This window comes from Bufo gargarizans, chromosome 1 (genome assembly GCF_014858855.1).
Source record: "Bufo gargarizans isolate SCDJY-AF-19 chromosome 1, ASM1485885v1, whole genome shotgun sequence".
In the NCBI taxonomy this organism is placed as follows: domain Eukaryota; kingdom Metazoa; phylum Chordata; class Amphibia; order Anura; family Bufonidae; genus Bufo; species Bufo gargarizans.
Genome location: NC_058080.1, coordinates 553,724,312 through 553,743,042, shown reverse-complemented (window position 1 = coordinate 553,743,042; position 18,731 = coordinate 553,724,312). Strand labels below are relative to the sequence as shown.

The window sequence follows — 18,731 nt, the reverse complement described above, 5'->3', positions numbered from 1 at the left end:
GCATTATCTTGCACTTATCAACATTAAATTTTAGTTGCCAGATTTTTGACCATTCCTCTAGTTTTCCTAAATCCTTTTCCATTTGGTGTATCCCTCCAGGAACATCAACCCTGTTACAAATCTTTGTGTCATCAGCAAAAAGACACACCTTACCATTGAGGCCTTCTGCAATTTCGCTGATAAAGATATCAAACAATATGGGTCCCAGAACAGATCCGTGAGGTACCTCACTGGTAACAAGACCATGGTCTGAATATACTCCATTGATTACAACCCTCTGTTCTCTGTCCCTCAGCCACTGCCTAATCCATTCAACAATATGGGAGTCCACGCACAAAGACGGCAATTTATTGACAAGCCTTCTATGTGGGACAGTATCAAAAGCCTTACTAAAGTCTAGATAAGCGATAAATCTATTATTTTAGTCACCCAATCAAAAAAAATCAATAAAATTAGTTTGACATGATCTCCCTGAAGTAAACCCATGCTGTTTTTCATCTTTCAATCCATGGTATTTTAGATGTTCCACAATCCTCTCCTTAAGTATGGTTTCCATTAATTTCCCCACTATTGATGTCAGGCTTACTGGCCTATAGTTGCCTGGTTCCTCCCTACTACCTTTCTTATGAATGGGCACAACATTTGACAATTTCCAATCTTCTGGGACGACTCCTGTTGCCAGTGATTGGTTAAATAAATCTGTTAATGGTTTTGCTAGTTCGCCGCTGAGCTCTTTTAATAGCTTTGGCTGTATCCCATCAGACCCCTGTGACTTATTTGTATTAATTTTAGACAGCTGACTTAGAACCTCTTCCTCTGTAAAGACACATGCATCAATAGATTCATTAGTCTTCTTTCCTAGCTGAGGTCCTTTTCCTTCATTTTCCTTTATAAAAACTGAACAGAAGTATTCATTGAGGCAGTCAGCTAGTTCTTTATCTTCTTCCATATACCTTCCTTCTTTTGTTTTTTAATTTTGTAATTCTTTGTTTTAGTTTCCTTTTTTCATCTGAAGAATGCCTTATAGCCTTTTTTCCCTGACTGAGCTAATTTCTCTTCTGCCTGTGCTTTAGAAGCTCTTATAACTTGTTTGTCATCTCTCTGCCTAATCTTATAAATTTGCCTGTCATCCTCCATTTATTTTTATTTTTTTATAATTTCTAAATGCTATCTTTTTGTTTTTAATGATTTTGGCCACTTCTGCTGAGTACCACAGTGGTCTCTTCCTTTTTTTGCTTTTACTGACAAGCCTAATGCAATTTTCTGTTGGCTTCAATAGTGCCACTTTTAGGTAGTCCCATTTCTCATGGACTCCATTGAAACTGTTCCAATCTGATAGGGACTCGTATACCACAAATCAAATTTTAGAAAAGTCAGTTTTTCTAAAATCTAAAACTTTTGTTTTTGTGTGGTGTAACTCAGTCACTGTACTTATAGTAAACCACACTGACTGGTGATCACTAGATCCCAAGCTTTCCCCTACAGTAATATCAGATACCAAATTCACATTTGTGAATACTAAATCTAAAATGGCCTCCTTCCAGGTTGGCCCCTCAACTACTTGCTGTAGAGATAATCCCAGTAGGGAATTTAGAATATCTGTACTCCTGGCAGAACTAGCTATTTTGGTTTTCCAGTTTACATCAGGAAGATTAAAGTCTCCCATAATGATAACTTCCCCCTTCAATGTAATTTTAGCTATTTCCTCAACTAGTAGATCTAATTCTTTGACATGGCTAGGTGGTCTATATATCACACCTACACGAGTTACCTTATGATTATCAAGCTGCAAGTTAGCCCAAACTGACTCTAAATTGTTCTCGCTAACTTGTATCAAATTAGATTTTATGCTATCTTTCACATACAGGGCCACCCCTCTCCCCTTCTTGCTTTCTCTGTTTTTCCTGTATAGAGAGAACCCTGGTATTGTTATATCCCAGTCATTACTCCCATTGTACCAGTAACAGACGCTAAATCTATATTCTCAGATGCCATTATAGCCTGAAGTTCATTGATCCAATTCCCTAAACTGCAAACATTTGTAGACAAGAATCTGAGCTTGTCATTTCTTAACCTTTGTGCTACTGGCATTGTTCCGGGGGGCAGTCGGGCTGCTGGATTATCACTCTTTTGCCCCCCTTTCCTAGTTTAAATGCTCCTTAGCAAATACTTGGAACTGTTCACTGAGGACATTTGTTTCCCTTGAGAGAAAGATGCAAACCATCTTTCTTGTGCAGTTGTTTTCCATTCCGAGAGCTAACATGAGACACAAAGCCAAACCCTTGGTTCAGACACAGTTCACCAAGCCATACATTGAATTCCTTAATGCGCATCTTCCTGTCATGCTGAAGGTTATGCACAGGCAAAACTGCAGAGAATGAAACAGTTGATGCAACCTCCCGTATATCATTTCCAAGTGTGTGAAAAGCTTCCTCCACTTTTGAAACCTCATTGCAAGCCAGATCATTTGTCCCAAGATGGACCATAACATCCACCTCCCTTTCCTGCTTTGCTTGCCTAACAATATTAAGGATATAATGTCTCCTTGTGCCCCGTTGCCTGCCCATACACTAGATAATGTCTCCTTGTGGTCCCAAGTGTTTTTACTTTTTTTGTAAATGGGTATTTATCACGATATATATCGTTATCGTGGGAATATTTTTGATATCGCCCAACCCTAGCTTGGTCAGGAAGGGGGTAAATGGTCCGGTCTGGAAGTGGTTAATAATTTTTCAGTTTTATGGAAATATAGCATTATCATTGTTTCTTACAGTTTACAGGATCATGCTGTCGGTGCATAGAAGCATGGACCCACATTATTTGGTTTTATTTCTGAATATCTGTTTGTGAAGCAGGTAGTGACAGGCACACGTGGCTTACTGCTTGGCTGGGATTTAGCATCATTTCAGACTGGAATCACACGTCTGTTTTAGTGGACTTTTCATTTTTTTTTTTTTTAACCAAACACAGGAGTGAATACAGAAAAGACGTTTTGAGGTACTTCGGCTTTTCCTTTATACTTTTCTTTCTTTTTGGATCTATTTCTGGCTATGGCTCAAAAAACTCCCCCAAAAACAGTATGTGTGAATCCAGCCCGATCAGCTCTATCCTATAACCAGGACTCTTCTCAAGCTTGCGCTGCCTGCATTAAGCCTCCTCATATTAGCACATAAGTGACAGACTGCGGAAATCAGCATGTCTGCCAATACTTTGCCATCCGCGGTGATGTTCCCTCTTCCTGATGCCACAAATTCCTTTTTTTTTGTTGTGTGTTTTTTTTCTTTTTCTTCTTCTTCTGCTTTTGCTGAGGGTTTTTTGTGTGCGGGGCTCATTGTGCTTTCTGATGGCGCTTTTTAATATTCCATATGAGAACCTGGAAAAATTTTAATTAAAGTGGAATTGGGAAATAACGCCACTATGTCATTGTTTACTGGGTTTCATTTTTCACTGTGCGGTTAAAATGACATCTTAACATTATTATGCGTGTCAGTATGATTTAGTTTATACCAAAAGTATATAGTTTTATGTTTTAATAATTTCAAAAGAATAAAAAAAGTTTGCATCACCATATTGTGCCATCCATATCTTAAAAATACATTTCTAGCAGGAATAGTAGAGGAGTGCCACAATACAGTAAGATAAGATGTCCAAAATCGTTATTACATGGAGAGTGCAAGTAGTTATTAAAACACCTGTCAGGAGAGGAGACGGCTTCTCCTTAGGCGCCTTGCAGACGAGCGTGAGCGGAATAGGTCTGGATGCGTTGCCAATGCGTTCAGTGAAAAATGCACAATTTCGCTAGCAAGTTCATTCACTTTTTTTATGCGATTGTGTTCATTTTTTTTTTGCGCGGGTGCAATGCAATTCAAAGCGTTTTGCACATGCGTGATAAACTGAAGGTTTACAAACATCGGCAACCATCAGTGAAAAATGCATCGCATCCGCACTTGCTTGCAGGATGCTATGCGATTTTCACGCAGCCCCATTCACTTCTATAGGGCCAGCGTTGCATGAAAAATGCAGAATATAGAACATGCTGCGATTTTCATGCAACGCACAAGTGATGCGTGGAAACCTAATGTACACAGACCCATTGAAATGAATGGGTCTGAATTCATTGCGGGCACAATGCGTTCACGTCACACATTGCACCCGCACGGAAAACTCGCTTGTTTGCAAAAGGCCTTAAATTCTGCTTGATCCTTGTATTCATTGTGTGTTGCTCTTTACTATTCCAGATTCTCAGCTTCTTGATTCCCTGCAGTCGGAGTCTGGATCCCAGTCACCAAATGTGACACACGTGGCTCAACAGCATCAGCCAACTCCTGGAAAAATAGGTAATGTCATTGAATACACCATGGGTCTTACAGTGCCTTGCAAAAGTATTCACCCTCCTTGACTTTTTTACTATTATGTTACATTACAGCCTTAGGTACAATGTATTGTTAATCTCAATTTTATGTGATGGATGAGAACACAATAGTTTAACCACCTCCCATCTGCCCATAGACTATAAACATCCGGGAGGTGGTTCTCTATCTCTGAATGGACGTTTTAAAACGTGGGGGGGGGGGGGGGGGCGGGGGAAGTGAGGTTAAATATCCCCCAGAGTTCTTGTAAGACCTTAAGGGGGATACAAAGTGTGTAAAAAAAAAAAAAAAAAAAAACTGTCCAAAAAAAGCAATTTTTGTCACCTTACATCACCAAGTGATCAAAAGGATGTATGTCCCACAAAATGGTACCAATAAAACCGTCGCCTCATCCCGCCCAAAAAATGAGCCCCTACATAATAAAATCATTTAAAAAGTAAAAAAAACTATCAGAACATGGACACATTAAAACATCATTTTTTTGTTTCAAAAATGCTATTGTTGTGTAAAACTTAAATAATAAAAAGTATACATATTGGGTATCGCCACGTCCGTAACGATCTGCTCTATAAAAATGTCACTTGACCGAACACCTCAGGTGGACGCTGTAAAAATAAATAAATAAAAACTGTGCTAAAAACAACCAGTTTTTTTGGTCACCTTGCCCCATAAAGTGTTATAATGAATGATCAAAAAATATGTACCCAAAAATAGTACCAATAAAATTGGCACCTTATCCCCTAGTTTCCAAAATGGGGTCACTTTTTTAGAGTTTCTACTGTAAGGGTGTATTAGGGGGGCTTCAAATGGGACATGGCATCTAAAAACCATGTGGCGCTCCTTTTTTCTTCTGTGCCCTGTCGTGTGCCCATACAGCAGTTTATGACCACATGTGGGGTGTTTCTGTAAACCGCAGAATCTGTGTAATAAATATTGAGTTTTGTTTGGCTGTTAACCCTTGCTGTGTTAAAGAAAAAATTGGATTAAAATATAAAATCTGCCAAAAAAGTGAAATTTTTAAATTTGATCTCCATTTTTCTTTAATTCTTGTGGAACGCCTAAAGGGTTAACAAAGTTTGTAAAATCATTTTTAAGTAACTTGAGGGGTGTAGTTTCTATAATGGGGTCATTTATGGGGGTATCCACTATGTAAGCCCCACAAAGTGAACTCAGACCCAAACTAGTCCTTAAAAAGTGGGTTTTGGCAATTTTCTTAAAAATTTCAAGAATTGCTTTGAAACTTCTAAGCCTTCTAACGTCCTAAAAAAATAAAATTACATTTCCAAAATGATGCCAACATAAAGTAGACATATGGGGAATGTTAATTAATACATATTTTATGAGGTGTCCCTTTCTGTTTTTAAAAGCAGAGAAATATAAATTTTGAAAATTGCTAATTTTTCAACATTTTTGGTAAATTTAGGATTTTTTTCATAAATAAAGGTCAAATTTATGACTAGCATGAAGTACAATTTGTCACGAGAAAACTATCTCTGAATGGCTTGGATAAGTAAAAGCGTTCCAAAGTTATTACCACATAAAGTGAGATGTCAGATTTGCAAAATTAGGCTTGGTCAGGAAGGGGGCAAATGGCCCAGATGTGAAGTGGTTTATTTGGTGAAGTGAAATGAGGAAAGAAAATTATTAAAACTATTGTTTAGAAATAGAAAACAGAAATTGGCATGTGCGTATGTATTCACCCCCTTTGATAGGAAGCCCATAAAAAGCTCTGGTGCAACCAATTACCTTCAGAAGTCACATCATTAGTGAAATTATATCCACCTGTGTGCAATCTAAGTGTCACATGATCTGTCAATACATATACACACCTTTTTTGAAAGGCCCCAGAGGCTGCAACACCTAAGCAAGAGGACAAGAGGCATCGCTTATCAAACACTGCCATGAAGACCAAGGAACTCTTCAAACAAGTAAGGGACAATGTTGTTGAGAAGTCAGGGTTAGGTTATAAAAAAAAAAAAAAAAAAAAAAAATCCAAATCTTTGATGATCCCCAGGAGCACCATCAAATTTATCATAAGCAAATGGAAAGAACATGGCACAACAGCAAACCTGCCAAGAGATCGCTGCTCCCACCAAAACTCACGGACTGGGCAAGGAGGGCATTAATCCGAGAGGCAGCACAGAGACCTGAGGTAACCCTGGAAGAGCTGCAGAGTTCCACAGCAGAGGCTGGAGTATCTGTACATAGGACGACAATAAGCCGTACACTCCATAGAGTTGGGCTTTATGGCAGAGTGGCCGGAAGAAAGCCATTACTTTCAGCTAAAAACAAAAAGGCACATTGTGAGTTTGCGAAAAGGCATATGGGAGACTGGCAAAATGTATGGAGGAAGGTGCTCTGGTCTGATGAGACTTAAATGTAACTTTTCGTCCATCAAAGAAAATGCTATGTCTGGCGCAAACACATCACCTCACCTCACCCAAAGAACACCATCCCACAGTGAAACATGGTGGTGGCAGCATCATGCTATAGGGATGTTTTTCAGCAGCCGGGACTGGGAAACTGGTCAGAGTTGAGGGAAAGATGGATGGTGCTAAATACAGGGATATTATTCTTGAGCAAAACCTGTACCACTCTGTGCATGATTTGAGGCTAGGACGGAGGTTCACCTTCCAACAGGACAATGACCCCAAACACTCTGCTAAAGCAGCACCTGAGTGGTTTAAGGGGAAACATGTAAATGTGTTGGAATGGCCTAGGCAAAGCCCAGATCTCAATCCAAAATAAAATCTGTGGTCAGACTTAAAGATTGCTGTTCACAAGCGCAAACCATCCAACTTGAAGGAGCTGGAGCAGTTTTGCAAGGAGGAATGGGCAAAAATCCCAGTGGTAAGATGTGGCAAGCTCATAGAGCAGGCATGTCCAAACTGCGGCCCTCCAGCTGTTGCAAAACTACAACTCCCAGCATGCCTGGGTAGCTTACAGCTATTAGGGCATGCTGGGAGTTGTAGTTTTGCAACAGCTGGAGGGCCGCAGTTTGGACATGCCTGTCATAGAGACTTATCCAAAGCGACTTGGAGCTGTGATTGCCGCAAAAGGTGGCTCTAAAAAGTATTGACTTTAGGGGGGTGAATAGTTATGCACATTGACTTTTTTCTATTATTTTGTCCTATTTGTTGTTTGCTTCACAATAAAAAAATCTTCAAAGTTGCGGGCATGTTCTGTAAATTAAATTATGCAAATCCTCAAACAATTCATGTTTAATTCCAGGTTGTGAGGCACCAAAATGCAAAAAAAGTCAAGGGGGGGTGAATACTTTGGCAAGGCTCTGTACATCAAAGAAAGTACAGTTTTTTTAGTTTCCTAACTCTCTGTAAAAAATGTTTTCTATGGGCAATACTCTTCTTCTTTGATTGGATACTAGATGTACTATATGTATATGTAGATGTACATACAACATTTCCTTCTCCAGGAATAGTAGAATTACTCTGAGGGTTATTAATAAGCAGTACAATTAAATTCTCATGTATTGTGTGGGTTAAAGTCTCCAAATTCTTTTTACATTTGGATACTTGTCTCAAGTTGCATGAGTCTCATGGTTGATGGGTCGATGGATCACCAAATATGGGGAAATAATTCTAATAAGTATCACATTCAATGCACACGACTGTAGTTGTGGTCTGCATCCGGTCTGCATTTTTAGTGGATGGGATGTGGAGCCATTCATTGCAACTGGGCCACAAAAGATACAGACAGCGCATTGCGTTCTGTCCGCATCCTTATGCCCGTTCTGCGGTCCGCAAAAAAGACAGAACATGTCCTATTCTTGTCTGTGTTGCACACAAGAATAGACATTTCTTACAGAGGGCAGGATGTTCCGATCCGCAAAATGTGGAATGCACAAAAAGTTGGGACACTAAACAAATTGTGAATAAAAACTGAATGCAATGATGTGGAGATGGCAAATGTCAATATTTTATTTGTAATAGAACGTAGATGACAGATCAAACGTTTAATCCGAGTAAATGTATCATTTTAAAGGAAAAATACGTTGATTCAAATTTTCACGGTGTCAACAAATCCCAAAAAAGTTGGGACAAGTAGCAATAAGAGGCTGGAAAAAGTACATTTGAGCATAACGAAGAGCTGGAAGACCAATTAACACTAATTAGGTCAATTGGCAACATGATTGGGTATAAAAAGAGCTTCTCAGAGTGGCAGTGTCTCTCAGAAGCCAAGATGGGTAGAGGCTCACCAATTCCCACAATGTTGCGCAGAAAGATAGTGGAGCAATATCAGAAAGGTGTTACCCAGCGAAAAATTGCAAAGACTTTGCAGCTATCATCATCAACTGTGCATAACATCATCCGAAGATTCAGAGAATCTGGAACAATCTCTGTGCGTAAGGGTCAAGGCCGTAAAACCATACTGGATGCCCGTGATCTCCGGGCCCTTAAACGACACTGCACCACAAACAGGAATGCTACTGTAAAGGAAATCACAGAATGGGCTCAGGAATACTTCCAGAAACCATTGTCAGTGAACACAATCCACCGTGCCATCTGCCGTTGCCAGCTGAAACTCTACAGTGCAAAGAAGAAGCCATTTCTAAGCAAGATCCACAAGCTCAGGCGTTTTCACTGGGCCAGGGATCATTTAAAATGGAGTGTGGCAAAATGGAAGACTGTTCTGTGGTCAGACGAGTCACGATTCGAAGTTCTTTTTGGAAATCTGGGATGCCATGTCATCCGGACCAAAGAGGACAAGGACAACCCAAGTTGTTATCAACGCTCAGTTCAGAAGCCTGCATCTCTGATGGTATGGGGTTGCATGAGTGCGTGTGGCATGGGCAGCTTGCATGTCTGGAAAGGCACCATCAATGCAGAAAAATATATTCAGGTTCATAGAACAACACATGCTCCCATCCAGACGTCATCTCTTTCAGGGAAGACCCTGCATTTTTCAACAAGATAATGCCAGACCACATTCTGCATCAATCACAACATCATGGCTGCGTAGGAGAAGGATCCGGGTACTGAAATGGCCAGTCTGCAGTCCAGATCTTTCACCTATAGAGAACATTTGGCGCCTCATAAAGCGGAAGGTGCAACAAAGAAGGCCCAAGACGATTGAACAGTTAGAGGCCTGTATTAGACTAGAATGGGAGAGCATTCCTATTTCTAAACTTGAGAAACTGGTCTCCTCGGTCCCCAGACGTCTGTTGAGTGTTGTAAGAAGAAGGGGAGATGCCACACAGTGGTGAAAATGGCCTTGTCCCTACTTTTGGGGGATTTGTTGACACCATGAAATTCTGACTCAACATATTTTTCCCTTTAAAATGGTACATTTTCTCAGTTTAAACTTTTGTTCCGTGATTTATGTTCTATTCTGAATAAAATATTAGAAGTTGGCACCTCCACATCATTGCATTCAGTATTTATTCACGATTTGTATAGTGTCCCAACTTTTTTGGAATCCGGTTTGTGTATATGTGTGTGTGTGTGTGTATGTATATGTATGTGTGTGTGTGTGTGTGTGTGTATATATATATATATATATATATATATATATATATATATATATATATATATAATATTATATTCCCTGCTAGTTATGGCCCACATCAAGCCACATGTCAGGACTGTGAGACCAGTGGTAGGGGGGACTTTGAACAACATGCTAGTACTCCATATGCAGTTCTTGCTCCTTCCTCTCTGTTGGTCCCTCTCAGTGACATACAAGATGGACAATACATATGGAGATCTATTTGCACATTGTCATTTCAGGTATATTAAAAGTTGAAGTATAAAATGTAAAACTGCCTGCACTTGTATCCTTTTCTTTCTTTGTAGTGTTTGAACATCTCCTGTTCTTGTCCTTAAGTGTGAGGTAAGGCACAGTTATCCGAACAAGTGTTCATGGTTGTGTGTTCCCCCGTATATAGGCTCCTTCTGCTCTACATTTGGGATGCTGCCCTCGCACCAGTCGTCTTCACTTGGCAACAAACAAAATCAAGCAGCAAAGGTTTCTCTGGTGCCAAACAATGCCAGCTTGCAATCGCCGAGCAGAACTGGAGCTCCTAGAGCGCCTGTCTCCACTGCTGCCACCACAGTTCATCTAACACAGCAGCCACACTCGGATCCCATGAAAGGGAAGCCTCAGGCTTTTGGCACGCCAAGCCTGCAATCTGCTCAAAGCCCAAATTCCCAGCAGCCCCTGGAAAAGCTGTTGGGTCAGTCATCATCCCTGAAAACGCCCTCTCAGTTGGTATGTAAAAGTTTGGTATGTTGAAAGCTGTGCCGAACTTGTTTTTGAGGCATATTGATTGTAATGACGGGATAGTTGCTATAGTAAATACACTTTAAAAAAATATATACACTCCTCCAATGATACCCCTGGCATCCACCCCTATACCTTATGGGATACGCATAAAGCTTATATCCGTGGTCGACTTATCAGCCTAGGCTCTTACATTAAAAAAAATAGGTTAGCCCGCATTGAATCCCTCCTGAAGGACATTAGAGATATAGAAGCCCTCCATAAAAGCTCCATGTTAGATACCCATTTAGCAAAATTAAAACTTCTCAGGACAGATTTAAAAAATCTTCTCAATACCCAATCGGCCAAGTACTTCCTCCATGCCCAATATAAATATTTCGCCCACAGAGACAAAGTGACTAAATTTATGATGTCCCGCATTAAAAAAAGGAAGACCCAAAACTTCATATGTAAAATACGGACTAAAGAAGGAAACATGCTTACTGACACACAAAATATAGCCCGGAGATTCTCTGAATTTTATCACTCCCTTTACAATCTTCCCCCCCAGGGAAATATTAATCCGAACATCTCACATCAAGACTCAATAAAACTTTTCCTCCGCTCCATTAAAATCCCCCAAATCTCAGAAACTCAGATCAACTCCCTTAGCTCCCCTTTCACCAACGAGGAACTCCTCTCAGCGATTAAACAGCTCCCGAAAGGGAAAGCCCCCGGCCCAGATGGGTTTTCAGCTTTATACTTTCGCTCCTTTAGCCCCGTTCTTCTACCATACCTACTTAAAGTTTGTAATCAAACTTTGCGAGGTGACCCCCTATCCCAAGAGATGACCAAAGCCAATATCACTATTATCCCTAAAGAGGGGAAAGACCCCACCGACTGCGGGAATTATCGGCCCATTTCCCTATTAAACCTAGATTTAAAATTACTAGCTAAACTCTTAGCGAACCGCCTAGCCCCTATACTACCTCAACTTATCCATAGAGACCAAACAGGATTCATTAAAGGTAGGGAAGGTAAAGACAACACTGCTAGGGTAATAAACATTTTACTTCATGCCTCCAAATTTCACCTACCCCTGGTCATGATCAGCACCGACGCCGAAAAAGCATTCGATCGAGTTCACTGGAACTTCATGCACAGCACTTTAGAACATTTTGGTATCCCCGGCGCCTTTATACGCTCGGTCCAGGCCATGTATACTAGTGCCTCGGCGTCGGTGCTGGTCAATGATTCTACCTCAAATCCCTTTCCCATAAAAAATGGGACTAGGCAGGGGTGCCCCCTTTCCCCCCTGTTATTTGTTATGATATTAGAACCCCTCCTTATCCAAATACGCTCTGAGGAGACCATCAAGGGTCTCAAACTAGGCGAACAGGAACACAAAATTGCTGCTTTCGCTGACGATCTCTTGATAATATCTTCCAACCCTGAATCCTCTCTTAAGCACATTTATCCTATCTTGGAAAAATTCAGCTATCTCTCAAACTTTAAAATAAATATGAAAAAATCTCATATTCTCAGTATAGGACTCAATCACAAACTTAGATCCAACCTAATCCTCTCCTCCCCCTTTAACTGGGATTCTCCCTATATAACGTACTTAGGTGTTAAGATTCATGCTGACACAAATATGCTATATAAACTAAACTATCCCCCTTTATTGAGCTCGATTAAAGATCAATTAGAGGCCCTAAATCCCCCCTTATTGTCCTGGTTCGGACGTAAAAACATGGTATTATCTCTCATCCTGCCCAGGTTAAATTACCTCCTCCAGGTCCTCCCCATTCCGGTTCCTAATTCCTTTTTTCAAACTTTGGAAAAATACATCCGCTCCTTTATTTGGAATGGGAAAAAGGCAAGAATTAATATAAACACCTTACATAGACCTAGAACCCAAGGTGGCATAGGTCTCCCAAACCCCCTACTATACAATAAGGCCATACTCCTCTCTAGAGCCTTGGATTGGTTTCGGAAACCTGACAACAAATCATGGATTAGCATGGAAACCCCTCCTCATCTTACAACCTTCAGAGCCCTTTTGGTAGATCCCCATATTAATATACTATTACTCTTTAAACACAACCTCTTGACATTAGCTACTGTCGAAACTTGGAGATGGTTCCAAAATTCGAAATGGGGTTTCCCGTCCCCCTCCCCTCTTATACAGATCAGAGACATAATCAGCTTAGCTCCCTTAGAACTCATACAAAGTGTTCCCAAAGCCCTTCGCTCATCAGACATCCCCATCCTCTCCTTATTACATAGGAGCGTGGGAGGCGCATTAGACAGAGAGGTCCTTGTCTCCTCATTACCGGGAATCGAGTCCTTCCCTCATATGCTCTCTTTTTTGGTGACCTATATAAATAAACACATCCCTGTGTCCTCTCTCCTCAGACCCCTTACGTGGTTTGAAAGCCTTATCCATAACTCCTCCCCCCCGAGGAAACCCATTTCCTCAATTTACAGATACATTAGTACAATTATCCTACCTCCTAAGCCCTCTTTCATAAATTCATGGGAAAAGGACCTAAATGTACATTTTTCACCTGAAGAACTCTCCATATTATTCAGAACACCACATATCTCGTCAAGATGTATTAGAATTCAGGAGAATGGGTACAAAGTGTTAACCAGATGGTACAAAACGCCTGATATCACATGTCGATACGGAGACGGTAATTCAGATAACTGCTGGAGGTGCGAAAAGGATCGCGGAACCATGTTCCACATTTGGTGGTCATGCCCCTTGATCTCCGACTGGTGGAGGAAGATTTTTAAAAAAAGCAATGAAATCTGTGACTCAAATATAACCTTTTCACCTTCATTGGCCCTATTAGGTCTACCTCCGGATCACACGGAAATCCCCTCCCCCCTCCTCAAACTCCTTCTTATATCGGCCCGACTCTTGATCCCGACACAATGGCTAAAAAAAGATCCCCCCTCTCTAGACCATTGGTTTAACAAAATCGATACTATATACAGATTCGAAGAGCTTGCAGCATGGGAAAACAGGACCCACCACAAATTCCTAGCCACTTGGGAGAAATGGAGATCCTTTAGAGGTTTTCATTAAAATGCCTTCTCTATCATACACCCCCCCCCCCCCCCATCTTCTTAGACAATCCTCCGATTTTGGCCCTTTACTTCCGTTCTGTCCACGGACACCATCTACTAAATTGTTGTTTAACATTTGCTCTGTTAACATACATCCTTATGTGTTGATATGTTTTGAATGTTCTACCAGCTATTGTTACTTAAACAATGTATGTACATCGGAGGCCTGCTCCTCCTTTTTCTAAGACCAAAATTATATGTAACAATTTTACATACTTAATAAAGCTTTTAAAAAAAAAAAAATAAGAAAAAAAAAAAAAAAAAAAATATATACAGAGGGAACCTGTCACTAGATTGATTGATCATATAGTTTTATGCAAAAAGAGTCTCATTTATACTCCTGTTCCCATGTCAAGGAGGCGGTCCTATCGGTGATTGACAGCTGTCTCTGTATTCCCAGTCATAGAGGGAAGGTTGTCAATCACGGATAGGAAGCTATATATAAAACGGTCAGTCTGCTCAGCTCCTTCTGCTCTATAACATGATGCTAGCAGCTCAGGCACAATGTTCAACATGATAAGTTCCCTTCAAAGAGGTATTCCGGGGGGGGGGGGGGGAGGGAGAGAGTCTAATGACTATATCACACGGTTAAAAAAGATAAATAAATGAGCATATATTCAACTTGTCATTCCCCAGTTGTTCAATCCGTCTGTGTAATACTTAAAATTACCAAAAGGTCATAAAAACGTATTTAGAGAGAAGATTTATTAGATGACTGGCAGAACGTGAAAGTAAAAAGTACCAGTCACACAGCTAGAAAAACAGTTAACCCTTTGTAACAGAATGGCTCAATATTTTTAATAAAGACCAATTGAAAAAATAATTTTTAGCCCAAAATTAGTAAAATGCAATCCTAAAAAGAAATTAGCCTTTAACTGACTGACTGCCCCGACACAGCAGGAAATGGCTTGCGATGCCACTCATCCAGTCACTGGCTGCAGCAATGACCTGCCTCAGCCGCACTCCCAGCCATGATCTACATCAGGCAGTGGAACGCAGCGGAAGCTCCGGCACCTTCAGAATATCACCTTGTGGCTCCCCCACCACTGAGTATATGCTTGTGTTGTTTTTTTAACTATTTGATAGCAATGAGACTTTTTTTTTCTACTGGAATACCCCTTTAAAAAAATATAGCAAAATATAATACAAGAATGTATAATATAACATAATAAAATCATGGAAAATCTCCTTGATCCTGCAGAAGTTATTTTATTACGTTTCTGTATAATTTTATTGATTTATTTTATCTTGCTTCATGTTCGTGCCACAGGTTTCTTCATCAAAACTAGGCTCTGACGCTGGGAAATCCACAGTTCTCACTCCCTCGTCACCTCCTACTCCAGCCTGCCTTCCAGACTCTGTTCCCCCTCCTGTACATGGCTCACCCAAGGGGATTTTGTCTCCAGGGGCCAGCAGAGTACTCTCCCCTTCCTCATCAAAGTCCCCTTTGCATTCCGGAGTTCAGGACTCGTTAGTACTAATTACAGAGGATAATCAGCAAGAAGTGTCCAAACCCCTGGAACAGGTAAATTCAGCAATGTTCAATATTGCATATTGCTGCATTGTGAGAACGTGCTATTCTATGATTTGTGTGGCACAATATAGAGAATATGATGTTTGTGGCAAGCAAACACCATCATGCAGATGATAATTAACAGTATTTGTCGATTTATTTATTTTACGCACTTATATAGCGCTACTATATACTGCAGCGCTTTACAGACATTAGCATCCAACTGTCCTCAATAGGGCTCACATTCTAAGGTCCCTATCAGTATGTCTTTGGAGTGTGGGAGGAAACCCAGAAAAAACACGGGGAGAACATACAAACTCCATGCAGATGTTGTCCTTGGTCTGATTCAAACCTAGGACCCCAGCGCTAACCACTGAGCCACCGTGCTGCCCAATGTTGCAACTAGTTTTCTGACCACCGAGGAATATTTGTCTACAAGATCACAATGTAAAAATGTATAAAATGAGCTGCTTCCACTGATGTATCATCCATATGGTCATCTTATGAAGATTTTGTTTTAATACTGTAATCATCTAGGAACGCATACCTCCTAATAACTGGACTCGCATAGCTATAGCATGTCAGTGGTCACTAGTGATGATGATGACTGGTGTACCTTTGTGTTACAGGAAAGCCATATCGACCAGCGAATAACAGAGCTACGAAAGGAAGGCCTGTGGTCCTTGAGAAGACTACCAAAACTAATGGAACCTTCAAGAGCCAGGTCCCACTGGGATTACTTGTTGGAGGAGATGCAGTGGATGGCTGCAGACTTTGCCCAAGAAAGAATGTGGAAAATTGCTAGCGCTAAGAAGGTACTGCAAGCATATGAGAACAGAAGCATTTGCAGTCTTGTACAGGATGATACCCTCATACTCCCAGTCTCTGGCCTAAGATTTTCAATTCTTATGCATTGATCAGACTTTAGTGGTTGCTAGAAAAATTGAAATATTTGGAAATCTAGTTGTATATCAAATAAAAATAATGGTTTCTCATTATTTCGGGGACAGATTTTAGAAAGAAAGGCGTGTTTCTAAATAGGCGCATGCCCCATACTTACTTTGGAAGTGATTTGGGAGCTGACAGACTCTCTTTTAATATAATATAATTGTGCTATTAATGGAAACGCTTCATATATATCCTTGTAAATTACAATACACAGTTATAGTAATTGGAGTAAATCTGTTCGAGGACATTGAGGTCTCATGAAGGAATTTCTCTGGTATAATGAAATACATACAACTTGGTCAACCTTTTCTGTGCACGCAGCATGTGTTCAAACCAATAAGCAGTGTATGTAGCTGTATGACAAACAGATGCATATGTTGTGGCTAGATGTTGGGTGTACATGTTGGTTGATTTTTCCCAGTGTAGTCACTGGAAGTAGGGCTGATGTGGTGTTAAAACATCTTAGAAGCTGTAGTGCTGTGCATGGCAGCATACCATTCTTAGAGTTCGTATTTCATGTGTTGCTCGTGTATTCTTTGGATGGCGTATTAACTTTAAGATAATGGATGACTATTTGTAGATGGCAAGGACAGCAGCAAGACGTTTAATTGAGAAAGAACAGAATGATGCCAGGGTCAAGAAAGAAGGTGAAGACAAACTGAGACGCATAGCATGGCTTGCGGCACAAGAGATCCAGCACTTCTGGTCAAATATGCAGCAGGTAAGGCTACTTTCACACTCGCATTTGGTGCGGATCTGTCATGGATCTGCACAGACGGATGCGTTCAGATAATAGAACCGTCTGCATCCGTTCAGAACGGATCCGTTTGTATTATCTTTAACATATCCAAGACTGATCAGTCTTGAACATCATTAAAAGTCAATAGAGGACGGATCCGTTTTCTATTGTACCAGATTGTGTCAGAGAAAACGGATCCATCCCCATTGACTTACATTGTGTGCCAGGAGGGATCCATTTGGCTCAGTTTCGTCAGACGGACACCAAAACGCTGCAAGCAGCGTTTTGGTGTCCGCCTCCAGAGCGGAATGGAGACAGAACTGAGGCAAACTGATGCATTGTGAGTGGATCCTTTCTCGTTCAGAATGCCTTAGGGCAAAACTGATCCATTTCGGATCGCTTGTGAGAGCCCTGAACGGATCTCCGAAACGTAAAGCCAAAACGCCAGTGTGAAATTACTCTAAGAGTAATGGTTGCTTCATAAATTGCCTTTTGCCCAATGTGTTAAATGTTAGGCTTATTCCGCCAGGAACCACACTTCTACCTGGACACATTATTCTAGTACTGGCATAGTGTTGTGTGAACATACTGTATTATTGGAAAAAGAATTGAGCCAAGGAAGCTATGTAGTTATGGACTTGCTGTCCAATGACTTTCTGGATAAGTGAAATAAGAATGTAAACACAAGTTGTTGCTCAAATAAAAAAAAATGAAATGAAATGAACCCATTTTATTTTTTGCTAATTTACGATCAGGTAGTGGAGATAAAACTACAGGTGCAGTTGCAGCAGAAGAGGAGGAAAGTCTTCCATGTACCACATAAAACACAAAAAGGTAATTGATTGCAATGTCTGTGCATGAAAGTTCCCTCATTACATAATTTAAAGACCACTTTCTTATCCAAACCAGATTTACAGTGACAGATTTTCAGTTCCACCATATAGTATGCTGGTAGTTTTCTTTGTGCAGACCACCTCTCAGTGCAGTTTTGGGTGGTTGTTTCTTTATATACCGCATTTTTCACCCATAAGACGCACCTAGGTTTTTGAGGAGGAAAATAAGAAAAAAAAATTTTTTTAACCAAAAGGTGTGGGTTTTGAACTAATGGTGGTCTGTGGACGGCACTGTTATGGAGGGCATCTGTGGATGGCGCTGTTATGGAGGGCATCTGTGGATGGCGCTGTTATGGAGGGGATCTGTGGATGGCGCTGTTATGGAGGGGATCTGTGGATGGCGCTGTTATGGAGGGGGAACTGTGGATGGCACTGTTATGGGGGGGATCTGTGGATGGCACTGTTATGGGGGGTGGATCTGTCAATGGCACTGTTATGGGGGGTGGATCTGTCAATGGCACTGCTATATATGTGTCACCCACACATCCCCCACCCCATAATAGTGGCATGCACAGATATACCATAGCTAAACCTGTGGAAGGGGGGGAGGGAGGAGGGGCCGGTGTCATGCAAATGTGGCGGGGCCGGTGTGGTCACTGTACTCCGGCCCCGCCGCTCACCCGCTGCTTTATTGCTTAAACCTTTTATAATAACTTTAATTGACGTTCCGATCCCCAGCCCCATCTGTACTACTTACTAAATGTCCTGTAGTAGGCAGAGCAGGGCGGCCGTCCGTAACTCACTGACGTCCCGTGCCTGCGCCGCCTACTTTATGAATGAAGTAGGTGGCGCAGGCTTGTGATGTCAGTGAGTTACAGCCGGCTGCCCGCCCTGCTCTGCCTGCTACAGGACATTTAGTAAGTAGTACAGATGGGGCTGGGGATCAGAACTTCAATGAAAGTTATTATTAT

At 41.0% G+C, this 18,731-nt stretch overlaps 1 protein-coding gene across 2 annotated transcripts in view; it reads left to right on the top strand.

The window, feature by feature from the left end:
- Positions 1-18,731, top strand: part of LOC122924487 (E1A-binding protein p400-like) — a 153,122-nt gene that overhangs the window by 22,801 nt on the left and 111,590 nt on the right. For both annotated transcript variants that reach the window (XM_044275619.1, XM_044275618.1), the window contains exons 4-9: positions 4,239-4,337; positions 10,276-10,598; positions 14,998-15,252; positions 15,870-16,055; positions 16,769-16,909; positions 17,683-17,761. In XM_044275619.1, coding sequence (XP_044131554.1) covers positions 4,239-4,337; positions 10,276-10,598; positions 14,998-15,252; positions 15,870-16,055; positions 16,769-16,909; positions 17,683-17,761 — 1,083 coding nt within the window. The remainder of the gene's footprint in view (positions 1-4,238; positions 4,338-10,275; positions 10,599-14,997; positions 15,253-15,869; positions 16,056-16,768; positions 16,910-17,682; positions 17,762-18,731) is intronic.